At 39.1% G+C, this 21,304-nt stretch overlaps 1 protein-coding gene across 1 annotated transcript in view; it reads right to left on the bottom strand.

Annotated features, from left to right (window-relative positions):
* Positions 1-1,545: 1,545 nt before the first annotated feature.
* Positions 1,546-21,304, bottom strand: part of LOC124555336 (organic cation transporter protein-like) — a 342,235-nt gene continuing 322,476 nt past the window's right edge. Inside the window, exons 9-11 of the mRNA XM_047129216.1 lie at positions 11,807-11,997; positions 2,488-2,624; positions 1,546-1,742 (exon numbers count right to left, since the gene is read on the bottom strand). Coding sequence (XP_046985172.1) covers positions 1,679-1,742; positions 2,488-2,624; positions 11,807-11,997 — 392 coding nt within the window. The 3' untranslated portion in view covers positions 1,546-1,678. The remainder of the gene's footprint in view (positions 1,743-2,487; positions 2,625-11,806; positions 11,998-21,304) is intronic.

Raw genomic sequence — 21,304 nt, 5'->3', positions numbered from 1 at the left:
TTTTCACAAAAAAGGTACATTAATGTTTAAATCATTTTGTTAACCATATTTAATTAGTGTATGGCATTTAAATACATTTCAGTGTTGGATCATGTTATTCTACATTACATTACATATATTCAGAGACAAACATCTAGTCCTTGTATATATTCAATGGATTTTTGGGATGCCATGAGGAACTCTTCGAAGTGCCCACTGAACGCTCTGGCACTGCATTCTTCTCTGATGTGTTGGATGGTCTGCTTAGGCACACAGCAGCCACATGCTGGTGAAGACAGCAGTTCCCATTTGAAGAGTGAGTCAGCACATCTTCCATGCCTGGTTCTTAGTCGGTTCAGAGTTGACCAGATCTTGTGGGGCTGATTAAACCCAGGAACCGCCTCAGTAATACAAGGCATTAGGTGGCAAGTTGTTGGGCATTTTGGAGTCATTCTCTTCTCCAAGAGTTGATGTCAGCCCCAGTGAGGCTGTTGCAATCAAGAGGAGAATGTCTTGAACGAAGACCCTTGGTACTCAGATCAGGTATATCAATGTGTACCGGTAGTTCAGGGTTTGTTTCGATCTTGTTGTATTCCCTGACCAAAGCTGCTTCTTGTCGCATTTTTTGGGGTGGTGTATGACTCAGGGCAGGTAGCCACATGTTAGGTGTAGAGCTAATGGCTCCTAAAATAATGAGCATGGTGTTGTTAAGTTCAACATCGATTTTGTTCACATAGATGCTGTTTAGCCATACTTTTGCACAGTACTCATCCGCAAAGTATACCAGGCTCAGTGCAGACATCTTGACATGTTTCCTGTACTCTAATCAAATGATTTGTATATGTATGTTATGAGACAAATAAATCACAATTCACAACCAACAAACTAACTTACAAATATTCAGAATGTAACCATATGTAAAAATTAATTTGCAATGTGAATTTAAAATGACTCATTCTGCATAATACAAAATATTCCATGGAACATGAAACTAAATAATTAACTGTAGGTCCCTTTCCCTTCTTCTGGCATCAAAGTGTGTGTGTCAATAGGAGTTGAAGTAGTATTTTGGTGTGCCCCGCTTTGTGCTGACTTCTGATATCTGTACTGAAGTAATTGATAACACATTGAAGAGGATCATCATGTTACAAACCTGTGTAGCTTACTTAAATTCTGTCGCTGGAACATGTTATTGTCAGGTTTAGCAGTTCAATGTTTAATGAGCCATTGAAATTCATTCTGTGCAATTTACTGTACTCAATGATGTATTCATATGTCATTCTGTTTCCTTACTAGATTTACTGACACAGCTTATATGGAAACCCTATAACCAGATCTTTTGAAGTCCAAAATTAAGCAGTAAGAGTAGCGGAATCATATCTGACTTCTTTCAGTCTCTAATAATTTTAAAGTGCATACATAAAATGACACCAAGTTTAGCATTGAGCATTGTTTACAGAACAATTCTAGGTTAATGTCAACTGATATTCAGCACATTATCCACCTTAAATATGTAAGGTGTGCATCTAAGAAAACATATTTTCTCTAGAATGGGTTACCACAAACTGCATATTTTAAAAATTTTATTTAGAAAATAAACATTTTGATTACATTAATTCAGCATGATAAAATCACAATATTAAAAAACCATTGTTGATGACAAGTCTGAATCCAGCTTCTTATGATGTGTTGTTTCCCATTACAGTGCACTGTCACCAACATATCCGTCATTATCACTTCCCTGTTTCTTATTTTTTGGTTTCCTGTAACATAATTATAAGAAATTAAATCAGTAAATTTTCATGTAAGTTCTCATTTGTTATTTTTATAGATCAGGTTATACAGTGAAACTAATGGTACTATTTGTATCATTCTCATTCCTAACAAAAGGAATACAAAGGGCCACTTGATATATCATTTACAGTAACCTGAATGCTTTCAAGTGCACGTATCAGAAAGAAAATTAGCCTTTCTTTCTTTATTGCAATTAAAAACCTGGAGTGTGTGCGTAACAGTGTAGCTACTCGCATTAACAGTATCAAAGGCCGAACAATATGATACAATTTGTTAACAATAAGTAATATATAGAACAAAACTTCTTGTGCTGTTAGTAAACAGTACTTTCTTTCATTCTAACTATAAAAATACTAGTAATACAAATTTTGTATCTATATCATGTACTTTTTCTTTTACAATTATATATAAAATATAAGAGTTTTATATTTTAACATTTTGAAATATCTGCCCTACATTTGTCCTTATATAGGTATCTTCCATAAAGCTGCAGTCACTCAGCTGATGGCGTTCAAAGAATAAACATGCTACTTCAGTTCACAAAGTTGTATATCAGTCACAAGATTTGGTATGTAGGATATCCACAGCTGAGAGGCATGATAATTAATTTAGAGATATCTGCTTCAAGTGTGTTAATTATTTATTCAAACCATGACTAGTTTCAGGATTTTAAAATCTCATCTTCAGGTGTATATGGATATAATATTTCCTTACTTTCCAAAGTTCTCTCCCTCAAGTAGTGTGTCTGGTAGCTCAGTGTTAGCAGTTTCTGGCAGCAGCAGACACAGAAGCCCACCAATAAGTGGTGTAGCACCAAACAGCAGAGGTGGCAGGTACTCACTATAGCGGATCTGCTCAACACAAAATACCAGTAACTTGCTATTTTTTTCTGTTTTTTGTTTTTACACTGCACATGATAAAAAAAGAGGTACAAGATTATATGATTAGCTAGAAGACTACAGTAACATTCCACCATTTCCCTGAATACCTACCTTGTAAATAGTACTGTTCATCAAGAAATTAGTATGGTCAGGAAAAAAAGAAAATAAATTCAAAAAATCACTGCCCGAGTGTACAAGATAACTAACATGTAATGTATATGGCACTAATAGATCTGAAAAAGAATCTATCAAACTGAAATGAAACCACACAACCAACTTCAAGTACTATGACATCTGTCACAGGTGTAAAAAAGTTTGAGAAACAAGTAAAAATATATCACCAGTACCATTACTTCAAGTTAATAAAAGAATATTATGATAACATGTTTATGTTTTAATTCACAGTTCATAAACTGAATGTGCATCTCACGAATGCTATGTAATTGTACATATATGAAACTGTCAAATGACAATTTATAAAACAAAATGTGAAAAAATGTCCCTCTATAAAGCATTGTATCGAGTGTTCAGCAGATTAATGCCCACAGTAGATAAACATCATGTTTGGCACTGTAATTTCATATAACTTTATAACATTTTACCATTAATGAAGTGTTGTATTGGATGTAAATATTAATTGATAATGACACCTGCAATTCTAAAAAAGGAGCTGTATTGGTTGGTCACATACAGTAATAAAACCAACAATATTCATCTAAATGTACATTGTTGGAAAATGTGTATCATATCTACAATTAAAACATTCATCTCTCTGAAGGGTAAGTTGGCAAGTTCTATCCAGGCCTTAAGTACAGAATCTAAGGAGCTACAGTTGCTCTTATAGAATGGCTAATGCCTTCAATGAAATACCGTATCATATTCTGAATCCTGAGTGAAGAGACAGATTTCCTGAAACCAGCTCCAGTGACTGTCACTGGCTTAAAAGCCTGCATGTGTAGTTGTTGAAAACTATAAAGTGATGTAATAAAAATTTACAAATGACTGTTTTCCATATATATGATATAAATACTGCATAAATTATTTCTGTCTTTGTAATACTTTTCTCAGATTTGCAGCCAGGGATTCATATCAAGTTGACAGAATATTTTGGCAGTCCACCTGGTCTTTATCTTCACGTGGGAAGCTGCTATTGCCAAGTCTCCTTTAACTGTTGCTATGCTGTTGCCAGCACCCCTATGTAAGTCAGCAGAGAGTACTCACTGCATGTTCTAATTGTTGTAAGTTCTTTCCCCACTGCTAAAGATACTAGCAACAGCCCCTGCTGGTGAACAGCAACAAAATTGGAGTTCACTGCCGTAACTAACCATTCTTCTGCCAATTGAGCACATTGTAATGCAAGACAGTGTAGGGTTCCACGATTTACTCAGAGACTAGCTTGTTCTTATTAATAAGATTGTCATGCACCCTAATTTCAATGGCTTCCTAGAAAACACAATCCTAGAAGCAAGAAGTAGCAGTAACCATCTGTCTCTTATTGCATTTCATTTCATTGCAAGTTGCTTGGCTAAGCAACGCTCCACCACTGTGGATTTTTTGGATGTTTGCAAACTTGTGTGGTGGCAATGTCCCACATACCTGTGCTCAACAGTAAGAATGGTTTGAACAGTGTATGATTTACCACAGTCGCATGGAACCTAAGCGACACCAACATTCTTAGCCCCAGATCATCTTTAACACAACCCAAAAGGTTGTTAATATTGGCTGGTAGATGAAACAGTCTTTATATTAAAATTCCTTAAAATTATCCCATTTTTAGCTGAAACATTCCCAGCATATGGTAGAAAAGCAATTAATTTAGGTTCATCTTGCTGTACTTCTAACGATGGTCTGAACTGAAAGGCACAACACATCTGCTTCTCAGAGAAGCTATTCTGTTTAGATACAGAATTTAAATGTTGAATTAATTTCCTGTGCCAGCATTCTGCATCCAATATGGTATGCATCTCTTTGGACCAGTGTCCTAAGGATCTCATCGTGTTAACATGATGGGTAATAACTAGTTGCATGCAGTTACCAGTCAGCATGTGTAGATTTGTGGTAAATCCTAAGCCCATAGTGCCGTCATTCTGTTTGTAGATGAGGGCATACAACAGCTGGTGCTTTGCATCAGCCTCCATGTGTAACTGTAAACTTAACGCGAGGCTGAAGGGAATAAAATTGTTATAAGGAACAGTTAAGGGTATCAGCTTTAAAAGATGTCATCAACATATCTGCAGAAACATGTTGGTTTTAAGGTTGCTATCCTCAATGCTCTATCTTCAGAATAAACTATAAGTAAGTTAGCTACTATGGGTTGTTTTTGGGCATACAAAACTGCATATTTCAAAAAAATTCTTTGTCACTGCCAGACTGCTGGAGCAGAGATCAATGCAGAAGCAATGCCAATAATGGCAACATAATCACCATCACACATCTTTCAGAAGGTGGCAGAGCCAGACATTAGGGCAATGAATGTTGTTACTAGATATGAATGATACAAATTTGACTCATTCTAAAACAAATAATAAATTTTAAATATAGTTAACTGCAATGTATTTTTGAGTGGGTACTAATGGGATGATGATGTGAATATACAGACACTCTCATCCAACTGTCAAACTCCTCTGCCAATTATGTACCCCGCCAAGGAGATGAGGCTCTGATGACCAAGTATTGGCAATATAATCATAACATAGAGTACAGAGGAAATGCTTTACCAAACTCCGTTACGTGAGTAATGAGCTGTGGCTGGTAAAGCTCAGAGATGTCAGTCCCGTATCCAGTCTTACCTGCAATGGACCAGTACCCCATTCAGAGACTCAATAACTGTAGTTGTAGTACTCAATCTTATCTTGTAAACAGGCGAGATTACCAGGACACAACATGGGCAAGAAATAGGAACAAGAGAAAATTATTTAACGGAGCTTGGAAAGTTGCCACCTGAAACGTTAGGGGAATTGCTCTTAAGGAAGCCAAACTAGTTAAATATTTGAAAGAAAAGGAAATAGATTTTGCAGCAATTACAGAAGCAAAGAATAAAATATCTGTAACTAAATATACAGATGACTACATTATGATCTACAGTGGAGTAAAGCAGGAACAAAGAGCAATTAAAGGTGTTGCCACCTACATATATAGAAAATGGGAAGATAAAATGCTGAACTATGAATACATAAATGAACACACTGTGCTAGTAGGAATTAAAGGTGCAAGAGGAATCCTAAGAATAATAGCAGCTTATGCCCCAGAAGAAGGAAAAACTGGTGAGTCCAAGGCCTTTTATGAACAGTTACAAGTGATCTTAAACACTGCAGATTTTACTTATGGGACAGCCCCTTGCTAGAATTGGAAATATACCAATTTCAAAAATAGTAGGCACTTTTGGCGAAAATTGATGTAATGAAAAAAGAAATATGCTCAGATTTTGCTACCTTTAATCATTTAAGAATTACCAATAGTTTCTTTAAGAGGAAAGACACAAATTTACCTGGTCAGCAAGAGGATATAGATCTGTTATAGATTATATAATAATAAAAGAGGAATTTCCTGGGCATGTTAGAGGTACCAGAGTTTATTGAGGAATAAATATTGGCTTGGATCACTCCCTATTGCTGTCGATAATTGACACAAAATGGAGAAAACCAAAGAAAACAGTTAAGGATCAAAAAGAAGAGCAAGTTCTTAATGCTTACCTTTTAGAAGATAGCAGCATAAGAGATCTCTATCAAAAATGGTTGACTAAAACATTAGCAAATTTAGAAATGGGAGAAGACTTGAAAGAAGAATGGAAAAACTTAAAAACAGCCTCATCAAGAATAGCTAATGAGGTTCTGGGGAAGATAAGGAAATACAAGAAATGTACAGTAGTAAAGCGTTGGACACCAGATCTAGAAAAAGCAATTAAAGGAAAATATGAAGCTTTCAAGACCTACATAAACAACCCCAATAATGAAAAGTATAATGAATATAAAGAGAAGAGAAATAATGCAAAATGCATAACTCAGAAAGTGCACGCAGAATCATGGGAATGCTTTATTAGCAATATAGAGTGCGACTTACATGGCAGACAAACTATCACTTACAAATTGATGAAATAACTACACAGACAAGAAAATGATCATTTGTTTGTTAAAAATATAGGAGAGAATGAATGAATGGATTGCTCATTATGAAAGTTTGTGATATGATGATACTTCAATCCACATGTTACCTGAAGTAAATGACACAAAACTTGGCTTCCTAAAGACAAGTGGAGGGAATTAAAGGGACTTAAACCTAAGACCTCCAGGAAGAAACTGTCTCAGGTTTAAGGGGATAAGCAGACCCTCACTACATCAAAAACAGGTAGCAAGTGGATAAGGGAGGAATCAAAGACTTCCCCGTCCGCGGATAAGTGAGTTCAGAAAAAACCAAGGCAAGAAATAGGGAAACAGATCTATAGCACTGCAGTCTCAGTTTTTAGGATGGCAGTTATCCAGGAAGGCTATCCACTGGTGGCCATCACCTCGCAGCAGGAGGAATTAGCAATTACTACAGATGGACCCCTTTGAAAGGACGGGGGGGGGGGGGGGGGGGGGGGGGGGGGGCGTGACACTAGCCCTGTAGCCCTGGACCCAACTTCAGGAGGGTCTATCTAGATAGTGGTGCCCCCATTTTTGTCTGTGACAGTGGAATGGCTCAAGGACAAGGTGCCCATGATACCCCTGTGGGAAGATGCGAAGCTGCTGGTTAAGACGGCAGTGGAGCTTCTTAAGACTGCAAAGATATCAATATGGGTACCAAAGATCCTTAAGGAAGTCTCTCCTGAGACACTCTTCAAGGAAAATAGGGGCCCAGAACCCGAAAGTCCCAAGAGAAGAAACAGAAGATTGAAGAGTGATCCACAAGAAGGTTGCACCAGAAGGACGAACCATGGCAGTGGAGGTCAGAGAGAAGTAATTGACATAACCTTTAGTTCCATGATGATGGGCAGCTATGACAAACAATGGCATGTGGTGTTGAAGCCATCCTCATTGGACCACATGTACATTAAATTCAAGCTTGAAATGGGAATCATGACCTATAGGAATCCCAGGAAAACAGACTGGGAGACATATAGGAGGGACCTTGATTTAGGCTTATCGGAAATTAAAACCTCAATAAGGAATCCAGTAGAATTTGAGGAAGTAGCAGAGGCTGTTACCTCTGCCATAGTGACCTCATATCAGGACAACTGCACAATCACTAAGAAGTGCACAAATAGGAGTGTGCCTTGGTGGAACAACAACTTAGAAATGCAAAGAACACAGGTATGGAGACTGTTTAATATTGCGAGACATAAAGGACAATGGGCTAAATATCGTGAGGCACTTGTTAACTAATCTTGCAATCAGACAAGCAAAGAAGGTATCCTGGAAGGCATTCTGTGAGGAAGTGGAGAGCATGGCTGCACAAACCAGACTTCACAAGATTCACACTAGAGTACCAACCAAACCAGGAGCTACGTTGAGGAAGGAGGGTGGGACAATACAAAGACAGCACATGAGATTCTGGAACTGCTCCTCAAAACTCACTTTCCTCAGTATGCTCTGCTGAACAACACAGTCCAGAATGTGATCCCAGAGAGACAATGGTTCTCAGGCACTCAAAGAGAGTACTGGGAATTGGCCAAGGAGTGTGTGAACTTCAATAAAATCCAATGGGCGGTGGGAACATTTCAACCATTCAAGTCACCTGGCCCAGGTGAAATCTTTCCAGCTCTCCTGCAACATGCAGGAGAGAATCTCATAAGAGTCCTATGCAGATTTTTTAGGGGGTAGCCTAGATGTAGGAATCATTCCCAATGCTTGGACAGTAGTGAAGGTTGCCTTCATTCCAAAGCCAGGGAGAATTTATCATACCAAGGCCAAGGATATGAGACCAATCAATTTGTCTTCCTCCATTCTCATAACATTGGAAAAATTGGTTAATGTATATGTTGGGGAGAGGAGGCTAGTAAGGCACCTCTACATTCAAACCAACAAGCATATCAACCAGGTAAATCATGCGAGTCATATCTCCACCAACTCACTGGAAAGGTGGAGAAGGCACTTCACTTACAAGGAATAGCCCTCTGCATCATCCTGGATATCAAGGGGGCCTTCAATAACACGATCTTTGATTCCATGGTAAGGGCTGCAGAGGTGCCTGACCTGGGGACCACTATATGCAGGTGGACCAGGGCCATGCTTAGTGGAAGGAAAGTAGAGGCTACCATGACAAATGAAAAGATGGTAATTAACACCACCAGAGGCTGCCCATAAGGAGGAGTTTGGCCCCTCTATTGTGGAATCTAGTGGTGAATGAACTCATTGAGGCAGATCAAGACCGAGACTCAGATTAAAACTGTGTGCCACACTGAGACTCCAACTCGAGTTTGAGTCTCAGTCTCTGTCTGCCAACAAGTTTCATATCGGCGTGCACACTGCTTCAGGGTGAAAATTTCATTCTGAAAACATCCCCCAGACTGTGTCTAAGCCATGTCTGCATCTATACATACATCCATACTCTGCAAGCCACCTGACGGTGTGTGGTGGAGGGTACCTTGAGTACCTCTATCGGTTCTCCCTTCTATTCCAGTCTCGTATTGTTCGAGGAAAGAAAGATTGTCAGTATGCCTCTGTGTGGGCTCTAATCTATCTGATTTTATCCTGATGGTCTCTTCGCAAGATATACGTACGAGAGAGCAATATACTGCTTGACTCTGCAATATCCTTTCTTCCAGGAGTGCTAGTTCTGCAAGGCTCGTAGGAGAGCTTCTGTGAAGTTTGGAAAGTAGGAGATGAGGTACTGGCAGAACTGAAGGTGTGAGGACAGAGCATGAGTTGGGTTAGAGTGGTAGAGCACATGCCCATGAAAGGCAATGGTCTCGAGTTCCAGTTTTGATCAGGCACACAGTTTTAATCTGCCAGGAAGTGTCAAGTATTTCTGAGTTTATAAGTACTGTTTATAACATGTGTCAGGTCACAAAATAACATGTCTAATGTTCATACACTGATGGGAAAAAAACCACATGACCAAGGAGGAGTTGTGTAACATAAACTAAAGTTGGTAAACATTTTTCTACATCTGAAAGATTATGTCTATTCAGATTTCATGCCTGTTGCATAAGATTGGCACTAGTAGTCCCACTATGAGGATGCAAATCAGGTTTGCTTTAAATACACATTGTAATGGTCATGAGCACTAGTTACATTTGAGACTGGATGTGGTGTGTTCATATTAGTCAAGAATGTCTTTGAAATGACAAAGATGCCGTTATCAACGCCTCACCAAGTTTGAATGATGTCATGTAATAGAACTTTGATGACCTGGATATTCCTTCTGCTGGCAGGAATGTAGCCACTGTACATGATTGCTGGCAGCAATGACCACAAGAATGTATGGTCGCAAGAAGCCCAGATTCCGGACAGCCATGTGGCACTACTGAGAGGACAGACCATCAGTATATGGCTCTGGCACATCATACTGTATCTGCAGCAGCAAATTTAGCAGCATTTGGCACCACAGTGATACAACAAACTGTTGCAAATTGGTTACTTCAAGGGCAGCTCTGAGCCAGACAGTCTCTAGCACACTTTCCACTGACCCCAAACCACTGCCATTTCAGACTTCAGTGGTGTCGAGCAAGAGCTCACTGGAAGGCAGGGCAAAGGTCTGTTGCATTTTTCTGATGAAAACTGGTTCTGTCTCAGTGCCAGTAATGGCAGTATGTTAGTTAGGAGGAGCTATCTGAGAGTCTGCAACCAACCTGCCTGCATGCTAGACACACTGGACATACGCATAGAGCTATGGTCTAGGGTGCAATTCATATGACAGCAGGTGCACTCTCATGGTTATCCCATGCAACCTGACTGCAAATTTGCACATCAGTTTGGTGATTCAACCCATTGTGCTGCCATTCATGAACAGCGTTCCAACAGGCGTTTTCCAACAAGATAATATTTGCCCAGGTACTGCTGCAGCAGGCTCTACAGTGTCTTAACATGGTACCTTGGTCCGCTTGATCACCAGATCTGTCTCCAGCTGATCACATGTGGGACACTATCCGGCAACAAATCCAGCATCAACGACAAACATTATTAAATGTCCCTGCATTGACTGACCAAGTGCAATAGGCACGGAACTCCATCCCGCAAACTGACAGCTAGCACCTGCACACACAATGCCTGCACGTCTCCATGACTGCATTCAATATTCTGGTAGTTACAACAGTTATTAATGTACCATCATTTCAAATTTACAATGCCCTGTGTCATGTTTACATTAACCTGTGATCTTGCAATGTTCATCACTTACATGTGTTCCATAGACAAATGTATTCCCAAAATTTCATTACTTTGCATTAATTACTTTTTGTGTTGCAATTTTCTTTTTTTCACCAGTGTACTTTGTAAAGCTGTTACTGCAAGTACTGTACAAAAATAAAGATGCTAAGAGAGTTCAAAATTTCATTGATGGTGAGTTCATCACAGAGCAAGCACAAGCTCTGATAGGACAGGGAAAGAAACTGTGTGTGTACTTATTGAAAAGAACCATCTGTTGCACTGTCCTAAGCCACCTAAAGGAAACATGGAAGACTAAAATCTAAATAGTTAAATGGGAAATTGAATCAAAAGGACCCATTCCGCCCCCCCCAGCACCTTAATCCCCACCAAGTATTAGTTTCAGTAATCACACAAACATTCACTGTAAACAGTTTGTTAGTTTCATTCACATTTCAAATTTACCTGCATTACAGAGTCCTCAAAACATGATGTGCACTACGTACAATGTAATCATAAGGTAGGCTAAATTTTAAAAAGAACAGCAACATAACTGATACATAGTTTTGTTGTTCTGTGCTTCTTAAATGCCTAAATATCTACTCTCACAACTGCATGACCACGTATTTTGTTCAGTAGGCTAACACTTACTGAAATTCTGAAATGTACGGCAAAGATCAAGCCCACGTTAAATTGGAGTATCAATGTGTGAACAGTACTAATTTGTTAAGTTGGAGACTAAAGTGTTCTGCATGTTCCAATATGAATATCAATACTTCATTTTCATTTCATTTAAATAATGTTATATAGCAACATTAAATTGTTTAATACTTATTATAGCGAGTTCATGAATATCTTTAAATGACATACCAAACTTGATACAAATGGAGCCACCATTGAGCCAACACGTGCACACATTGATGAAGAGCCCACTCCAACATTACGAACTACGGTAGGGAACAGTTCCCCTGAATATAGATACACCGTTGGAAATGAGGTGGACATTCCAATGATCCCAAGGGCTGCCAAGAGTATTCCTGCCCATTCTGCTGCACCTTCACCTAAAAATGAATGAAAATAATTTATAAGAAATATGACATTTTTCAGCTGTCTCCAGGTTATCCTGTATGAAGAAATATCCCAACAGTTCCATTAAAAATTAAGCTCAGTTACCACATGTTTTTTAACTATACAGAAATGAGATTTGTTATGTAATGTATATGTTGTTGTTGTGTTGTTGTTGTGGTCTTCAGTCCTGAGACTGGTTTTATGCAGCTCTCCATGCTACTCTATCCTGTGCAAGCTTCTTCATCTCCCAGTACTTACTGCAACCTACGTCCTTCTGAATCTGCTTAGTGTATTCATCTCTTGGTCTCCCTCTATGATTTTTACCCTCCACACTGCTCTCCAATGCTAAATTTGTGATCCCTTGATGCCTCAGAACATGTCCTACCAACCAGTCCCTTCTTCTTGTCAAGTTGTGCCACAAACTCCTCTTCTCCCCAATTCTATTCAATACCTCCTCATTAGTTATGTGATCTACTCATCTAATCTTCAGCATTCTTCTCTAGCACGACATTTCGAAAGCTTCTATTCTCATCTTGTCCAAACTATTTATCATCCATGTTTCACTTCCATACATGGCTACACTCCATACAAATACTTTCAGAAACGACTTCCTGACACTTAAATCTATACAAGATGTTAACAAATTTCTCTTCTTCAGAAATGCTTTAATCCGACTACATTCCATTATCCTCGTTTTGCTTTTGTTGATGTTCATCCTCCTTTCAAGACACTGTCCATTCCATTCAACTGCTCTTCCAAGTCCTTTGCTGTCTCTGACAGAATTACAATGTCGTTGGCGAACCTCAAAGTTTTTATTTCTTCTCCATGGATTTTAATACCTACTCAGAATTTTTATTTTGTTTCCTTTACTGCTTGCTCAATATACAGATTGAATAACATCAGGGAGAGGCTACAACCCTGTCTCACTCCCTTCCCAACCGCTACTTCCCTTTCATGTCCCTCGACTCTTATAACTGCCATTTGGTTTCTGTACAAATTGTAAATAGCCTTTCGCTCCCTGTATTTTACCCCTGCCACCTTTAGAATTTGAAAGAGAGTATTCCAGTCAACATTGTCAAAAGCTTTCTCTAAGTCTACAAATGCTAGAAACATAGGTTTGCCTTTCCTTAATCTTTCTTCTAAGATAAGGAAGGAATTTCCAAGCTCATCCATCACTACGATAAGTGCCTTAATTTAAATGGCAACTATGTAGAAATGTAGTATTTAAGTGTGGCTTTCATCTACATATAATAAAAAAAATTCCAATACTTTATTTATTTTTAATTCCAAAACGTAATGTACTTTGTGGATAGCCCTCGTATGACAACAGCATCAATAACAAATAAGTTTCAAAGTATATGTGGCAGCACAATACACAGAATATCTGGTGACAAAAAAAGGGAATGTATGAAGATAAAATTTTATAAACTAATTGGTACCCTTATTCTAACATATGGAAGTGAATCATGGACATTAACTAAGACAGACAAAATATGAATACCATCAGCTGAAATTAAATTCCTTCACATAAGTTCATTTATTCATTGTGTTCCACAGATCTCATCAAGAATATTATCAAAGATCAAATACAAAACAGGATTATAGAGAAGAACTCAATATATATTGTATAAATGAAAAAAGGGGACCAAGGGTACATAAAATGGAAACAACATTTCAGCAAAATGGTGGGAAGACAGCCATTAAACAAGTAGTCAGTTATAAAATAATTGGAGAAAGGGGTATGTGACCACTGACAAATAGATGGCTTATGTGAAGATGGAATAGGTTGTAAGCCTATTCTATGAAGTGAAGAAGTAATTATTGGTTAGTGATGTGTTATGATGCAAAAACATTTTGTGCACTCAAGGCAGAAGTCTACACTTGGAAGGGACCTACACCAGCTAGCATACCAGTGGGCAAGTGTTAATGCAAAAAACCGTGTTCCTATTTTCATGGAACCAACAGAATCTTAACTACAGACATCTGGTTTACATTCACAGAAACAGCAAAGAACCTTATAGAGAAGAAGATTGCCATAGTTGGAACTCTGGAAACGAGAACAATAGAAATGAGACATCTCCTCCCTTCTTCAATACAAGGGAGAGAGCCAAATTCTACAGAGTTCTGCTTTGGTGGACACCTTACCCTGTTATTGAACTGGCCCCCAGAACGAAAGGAAAGGAATGTCCTAATGCTGTCAACCATGTGGAGATGAACCTCATATAGTATATCTCCCAGAAATTATACCATTTTATAACTCTACCAAAGGATGTGTTGTCATGTTAGACCAGTTATCTCATTCATATTCTTGTGCTAGGGCAACTCATTGTTTGCCTCTCTGCCTACTTCACAACTTATAACACAATACTGGATACAATTATATGCTAGTGTTGAGAGGGAGTGTTGCAGATGGTAAAGTAATATTTTAGAACAAAAGATCTTACCTAAAAATCTTGAATTTAGATATGATCAGACCATATATGTTAAGACCATTGGAAGAAGAGAACTCTGTCAAAACATCAGTGATATTTTAGATCTTCCAAAGGCAGAAGCAGCCCAAAGAAGACCAGAATCCACAACAAAGCAGTGTATTTTATGATAGAGATTGAAAATCCAGGATCAAATGTAGCATTTGTAAAAATATTTTTTGTTTGGACCACTAATGGCAAGTGTGTGCTTCAGTGGTGTTATTTTTTCTATCTGGACATTTATCATTTTTTATTAAATATGATTTAAGTTTTTATTATATTAGTACCAAATAAAAAATTAAAACATTTATAAAGTCCTTTTTTATTTGGAGTATACCAGTATCTCAGTGTACCCGACCCATTGATAAAAATAAGTGTAGCATTTCAGGGTTAACATGGCAAGAGTGTGGGTGCTCAACACATGAGAAACTTCATATGTGGGGTTGTGCAAGCACTAGGCTTTTCACATGCCATCATGTCAAGGACGTATCATTGATACTTCTATTCAGGGAAAATAGCCACTGGAATCAAATACTGTAGGGAACAATGCATTGATGGCAAGGGTTGCAGCCAACTGTCATAAGTGTAACAGTGGATAGCCAAGGTACAAAAGAGAAAAATCATTTTCTAGTTCTATGCTGGACATCAACAAGTTCGAGCAGCCATACCATTTATAATGTATACTTATGTTCACTGTACATCACAGGGTACAGAAACTAGCACACATGCTGGAAAACCACCACTGGGTGCTTAAATCACGTAAGAAGATTACTTCAACTAATCAGACACTGAACATTTTGGTATACACTGATGGCTGTGTACGTACATCAAAAACCATGTGAGTTGATGCATCTCACTTAGCAATAGAATCACTATGTGATCAAAAGTATCCAGACACCCCCAAAAACATACATTTTTCATATTAGGTATATTAGGTACATTGTGCTGTCACCTACTGCCAGCTACTCCATATCAGCAACCTCAGTAGTCATTAGAAATCATGAGAGAGCAGAATGGAGCATCCGCAGTCAGATCTCATGGACTTTGAACATGGTCAGGTGACTGGTTGTCACTTGTGTCATATGTCTGAATATAAGATTTCCACACTCCTAAACATCCATAGGTCCACTGTTTCTGATGTGATAGTGTAGGGGAAACGTGAAGGGACATGTACAGCACAAAAGCGTACAGGCCAACCTCGTCTGTGTTCGACAGAGACCACTGACAGTTGCAGAGGGTCGTAATGTGTAATATGTAGACATCCATCCAGACCATCATACAGAAATTCCAAATTGCATCAGGATCCACTGCAAGTACTATGACAGTTGGGTGGGAGGTGAGAAAACTTGGAATTCATGGTTGAAAGGCTGCTCATAAGCCACACATCACACCGGTAAATGGCAAAAAATGCCTCGCTTGGAGTAAGGAGCATAAACATTCGATGACTGAACAGTGGAAAAACATTGTGTGGCGTGACAAATCATGATACACAATGTGGCGATCTGATAGCACAGTGTGACAGTGTGAGTATGGTGAATGCCTGGTGAAATGTCATCCGCCAGTGTGTGTAGTGCCAAGAGTAAAATTCGGAGGCGGTGGTGTTATGGTGTGATCGTGTTTTTCATGGAGGGGGCTTGCACTCCCTATTGTTTTGCACTATTGCAGCACAGGCATACATTTATGTTTCGAGCACCTTCTTGCTTCCCACTGTTGAAGAGCAATTTGGGGATGGCAGTTGCATGACAATAACATCCCTATAGTGGACTGGCCTGCATAGAGTCCTGACCTGAATCCTAGAGAACACCTTTGGTATATTTTGGAATGCTGACTTCATGCCAGGCCTCACCAATTGACATCAATACCTCTCCTTAAGGCAGCACTTCATGAAGAATGTGCTGCCATTCCCCAAGAAACCTTCCAGCACCTGACTGAATGTATGCCTGCGAGAGTGGAATCTGTCAACGAGGCTAAGGGTGGGCCAACACCATATTAAATTCCAGCTATACCAATGGAGGGTACTACAAACTTTTAAGTCTTTTTCAGCTAAGTGTCTGGATACTTTTGATCACATAGTGTATCATAGAGCATGTGGCAGAAGGGTTTTCATATGAACGAAATTTAGACAGAATAAAATGTGCTCCTCAAATGTTTGCTTCTTTTGTCTCTCACTGATAAATGACACACAGAAATCTACTAATTGAACATTTTCATTTCAGTCCATGTAAAAATATGAGCTACTCCATAGGATAAGGAGAAGGAGAACCCCTACACCTCCAAACTCTGAAAATTCAGAAGGAAGAAAACAATTAACTGCTACTTCATTTCATGGAGTAGGCTTACAGATTATTCCATTTTCACTAAAGCCCTGTATTTCTCAGTGATCATACACCCCTTTTTCCTATTAGTTTATGACTGATTACTTGTATAACTAATGTGCCTTCCCCCAATTTATTGATGTGTTGATTCCATTTTATGTACCCTTGGTTTATTTTTTCCATTTGTAAGATATATATTAAGCTCTTCTCTATAATATTGTTTTGTATTTAATGTCTGATAGTACAATTTGATGAGATCTGTAGAACTGAATGAATGAATGAATGAATGAACTTCCATGAAGAATTTAATTTCAGCTGACAGAACTCATCTTTTGTCTTAGTTAATGTTAGTGTTTCACTTCCATATATTAGATCAGGGGTAACCATTACATATATAAAATTTGAGCTTCATTCCCTTCTTCATTTTGTCACTAAATGTTCTGTGTATTGTACCACATAAAGTTCAAAACTTTATTACTATCAATGTTGTTCTCATATTTACAGTTATGTAGGCGGTGGGCGCGAGGACTTCTGACACCATATCTGTAGGCGCCCTGGTGGTCCCGGTCACCTATGGTGGGCTGGATGGCTGAGCGGTGACCTTTCCAGTTGTCAGGATGCTAGGAAATGACTGGACACGTCAGAAACGCCGAAGAACCATTATTAATTTGTAACACCTTTATTCCCGCCGAGTACAATGTAGCCCATGAAACACAGGCTGGCTGAGCTAGGTGATATCAACGACCTTCCCCGAGTCCTCACTGACTCGTAGCGATGACACCAGCTCTTAGTTCGGAGTGTACTCTATCCCACCCTGTCTTCTTCCCGGCTCCTTGTGGTGGCTTGTCCGTGGTGGATGGGCGGAACGGGCTGCAGTCCCCCAGCGTCGTCGGCTCACCCGGTTGTGACAGAGGATGCACAGGGTCTAGACCCCACACGATCTCGACGATGGCTCACTGATGTGGTCAGCATTGGCGGCGAGTGAGTCTGCCACGATGTCTGCTAATCCTGGGTTGATGATTGACAGTGGCAGCAGAGAGGACCAGAGCTGGTACTGTCCCCTCACGTCTGCTGCTGGATGGGCCACCCTTACTGCAACATCTCCTTAATAAATAATAACATGTCGATCACCAAGCTGAGTGCTATGCAGCATCCCAGTATACATCTAACTGCAAGTCTAACTGCGAGTGCCTTGTTGCTATCAAAGCTTGTGTATTTAAAGGAAGCATGAGCAACCTCCTGACATCATGCTCATTTGTAATGAACGCATTCGTTCCACTTATACTACTGATTCATCTGTCGTACTCACCCCTTAGGTGTTTTTGCAACAGAGTTATGTGTTGTTATGGCAGACTTACGCAAAGTTGTGAAACGCAGTACAGCTGACTCTATACCTCTGTCTTGCACTCTACGAAAGTCTCCGTGTAACACAAAGCCGCGTGCGAAGCAATTCTCTCTAGCCTGTTGTGTGTAACCAGGCCATTGCCCCTGCATGACGACACATTCTGATATATGTGCAATCCTCCTACCTCTTGGCTAACCTACTGCCTCTGGCTCTCGGCATAGGCAACGAAACTTTGACGATATTCCACGTTTCCAACTCTTTACTATTCTGTAATACTACATTTAATATCACAGTCTAACATTTGGAAATATGACACCTGTTGCATTGATTGTTGATCTAGTATTATTTTGAAGCATACTAGAAATTTCCCTTTCAAGGCAATCAACTTTGCAACTTCTTGATAGCTAATTCATTCATTACCTAATTCAGACAGGTAGCTTTTCCTAGTTTCCTTAACTGAATGTGTCCTCATTTCACAGATCATGTAGGTCAGGTAATGTCACAGGTTAGAGACTCCAAAACAGAAATGCAAAGGACAAGAGTGAGATGAGGCACTTATTTTTATGACCTGACCCAAACCAGCCTAGCAATCCTTCAACTTTTGAGAAAGGGTAGAAGTCATAGGATAAACTGTGCTGAAGTTCTACAAGACTGTGGTGGTACCATCTCATTTATATGGGGCTGAATTGTGGGTCCTCGTTAACTGGAACAAAAAATAGAGTTCATGTCTCTGAAATGTGATATCTTTAATCAGTTGTTGGGGTTGACAATGAGAGACAAGAAGAGAAATGAAAACATAAGGAACACATGCAGCTTAAATGATAAAATCTTACAATATTGTCAACATTTGAGATGTCACATAAAATACAATCCTAGAGGGTTCCATAGAGAAGGTAGACCATTGAGTGGAGGAAAGAACTAGTCTGATGTGTGGAGTCCAACTTTGACATGGATATACTGGCATTATCACAAATTTCCACCACAGGAGTTGCATCTACAGCTGTAGTGCCTGATAATGGACCTCAGTTTATCTCCTCCATATCAGTGGACTTCCACAACTACAAGAGATTCACTCATGGCTCTCCCTCATGGCTTCAACCTGCATCAAATGGGAAAGCTGAGTGGATATGTGAACCTTTAAAACACAAGTGACAAAAGCTCCATATGCTACCACTTTGAAGAGTTTGTGCAGCTTAACTCTTGTTCACAGATGCAGCTCCATGAATCATAGCACCAATCACTGCTGAACCAGCTTCAGTTATTGCTAAAAATACCAAAGTGGTATAGCAGGCCATCACAGCTGACAACTGTTTACAATTGTGCCCAGTTAACATGCCATCAGTGACATGGGGCTGCTGCGGTCTGATGACCTTGCACTATTTCCCCAACACACACTCTGGGAGGCTGCAGTACTGTGGCATATAGAGCATCTACTGCTTACAGTGATAATACCCTATCACAAGTTGTAGTTCCTTCACATGGGCCCTGAACTTATTTGAGTTCCATAGTTAAACTAGGGTCATCATATCAGTGAGGTATTTCCTTATTATTATTCTAACCTTTCTGCCAATGTGAGGGACCTTTGATGGTTCGGGCAGGAGCTGCAGCACCTTTGGTAATCTCAGATACACATTTACATTTATCATACTGTTGTCGGTTATTATGTCATCTCCATCTGCCAACACCAATTTTCTGCCAACAGATGGCTCATAGCTCATTCTCTTTGGAATACCTATCTCTCTCTCTCTCTCTCTCTCTCTCTCTCTCTCTCTCTCTCTCTCTCTCTCTCTCTCTCTCTCTCTCTACAACACCATTTTAGATTGTCATAGGCTTCATTGAAAGTGGCCAAATTTTCATGGATACTCTTATTGAAATGCATGCACATTTACAAAGTTTGATACTGAGTTTTGATAAATTTGTGTTCCTTGGTGAATTTACTTTGAAGGGCAACTTCCCGACAACAGAGGTGAGTGAGACAAGAAGATTGGTAGCTGCTATGCATTAGACAGTATCTTTGCTCTCTGCATATGGTATTATTTTAGTTCTGCTTATTTGTTGTGTAATTCATCCATTGATACATATAGGATTTGTCTATACTACACAGGGAATTCGTGTTCCATTACAGATGTACCATATTTTCTTGAACTCACATAGGCCTTGCACATAAAGATGATGCTGCTGATGTGTTGTCAATATTATTAGTGAAACTGTTTGAGAATGTGGAGCAATAATTTCAAGTGAATATATATACTGGCAACACTAGTGAACTGAATATGGATTTGATGACAGATCAGCTTTTTCAAGTTCTCTTGCTTAATTACATCGCTAACACCTTTCCCTCCTTCATTTCCCCATTCTTATTTGTAGTCACTAAAGTCTACTGATACTGCTTTTACTTGCAGCCATTCTTCCTTACCTGTTACTTTGATTTTGTGTATCATGTAGATAGGAAAAATTCCATATTCAGTTTCAAAAAGACAGAATTTTTCTTTTCTACAAAATAAACATAACTGAAGTCTACTGGCATTATATCATGTCATACAGTAACACCTTATTAATTAGTTTGCTATGGTTTTTTTTATGCTGGATGTGGTACTCTCTGGGTACTTGCATGAAGTCAGTGTGATGACTGATGTTGTAACACTTTTTCTACCATTAAAGTAACACTGTGCCCATTTTAACAGATCTAAATGTATCTGCTACACCACCTGGTACTTTCCGATTGTAAAATGAGGAGAACTTTTCTGCCTTCTTCATGATAATAAATACATTCAGAGCAACATATATTCTGTTACCATTGTTATCTAATCTTGCTTATAAAATGTAAACAAGAAGGCACTATGCTCAAGCTTTTTTATGTTTTGGGGTATCGGTGTTCCAGTGGTCCACACAAACTGAGGAAATTTGTATTATTTGAATCTACCGGTTCCATTTCCACACTGCAAAATGTTGGTCAAGGCATAAATCACCAGATACTCCATACAAGCATAACACAACTGAACTGAGACACATGCTCCAGAATTTGGGCAGTAATGACTGTTTCCCCTTGACAGCCATTTACCCGATCAGCACACAATGTATGTTGATTTTGAGGTCCTCTCAATGTGGCAGATTAAGTCAAAATCCCTGTTCCCTGTAACGTGTAATATTCCAACACATGAGGAAGTATGTT

The sequence above is a fragment of the Schistocerca americana genome, chromosome X, assembly GCF_021461395.2.
Source record: "Schistocerca americana isolate TAMUIC-IGC-003095 chromosome X, iqSchAmer2.1, whole genome shotgun sequence".
Classification (NCBI taxonomy): domain Eukaryota; kingdom Metazoa; phylum Arthropoda; class Insecta; order Orthoptera; family Acrididae; genus Schistocerca; species Schistocerca americana.
Note: the sequence above shows the minus strand (reverse complement) of the source record. Positions and strands in the feature narration are given on the sequence as shown.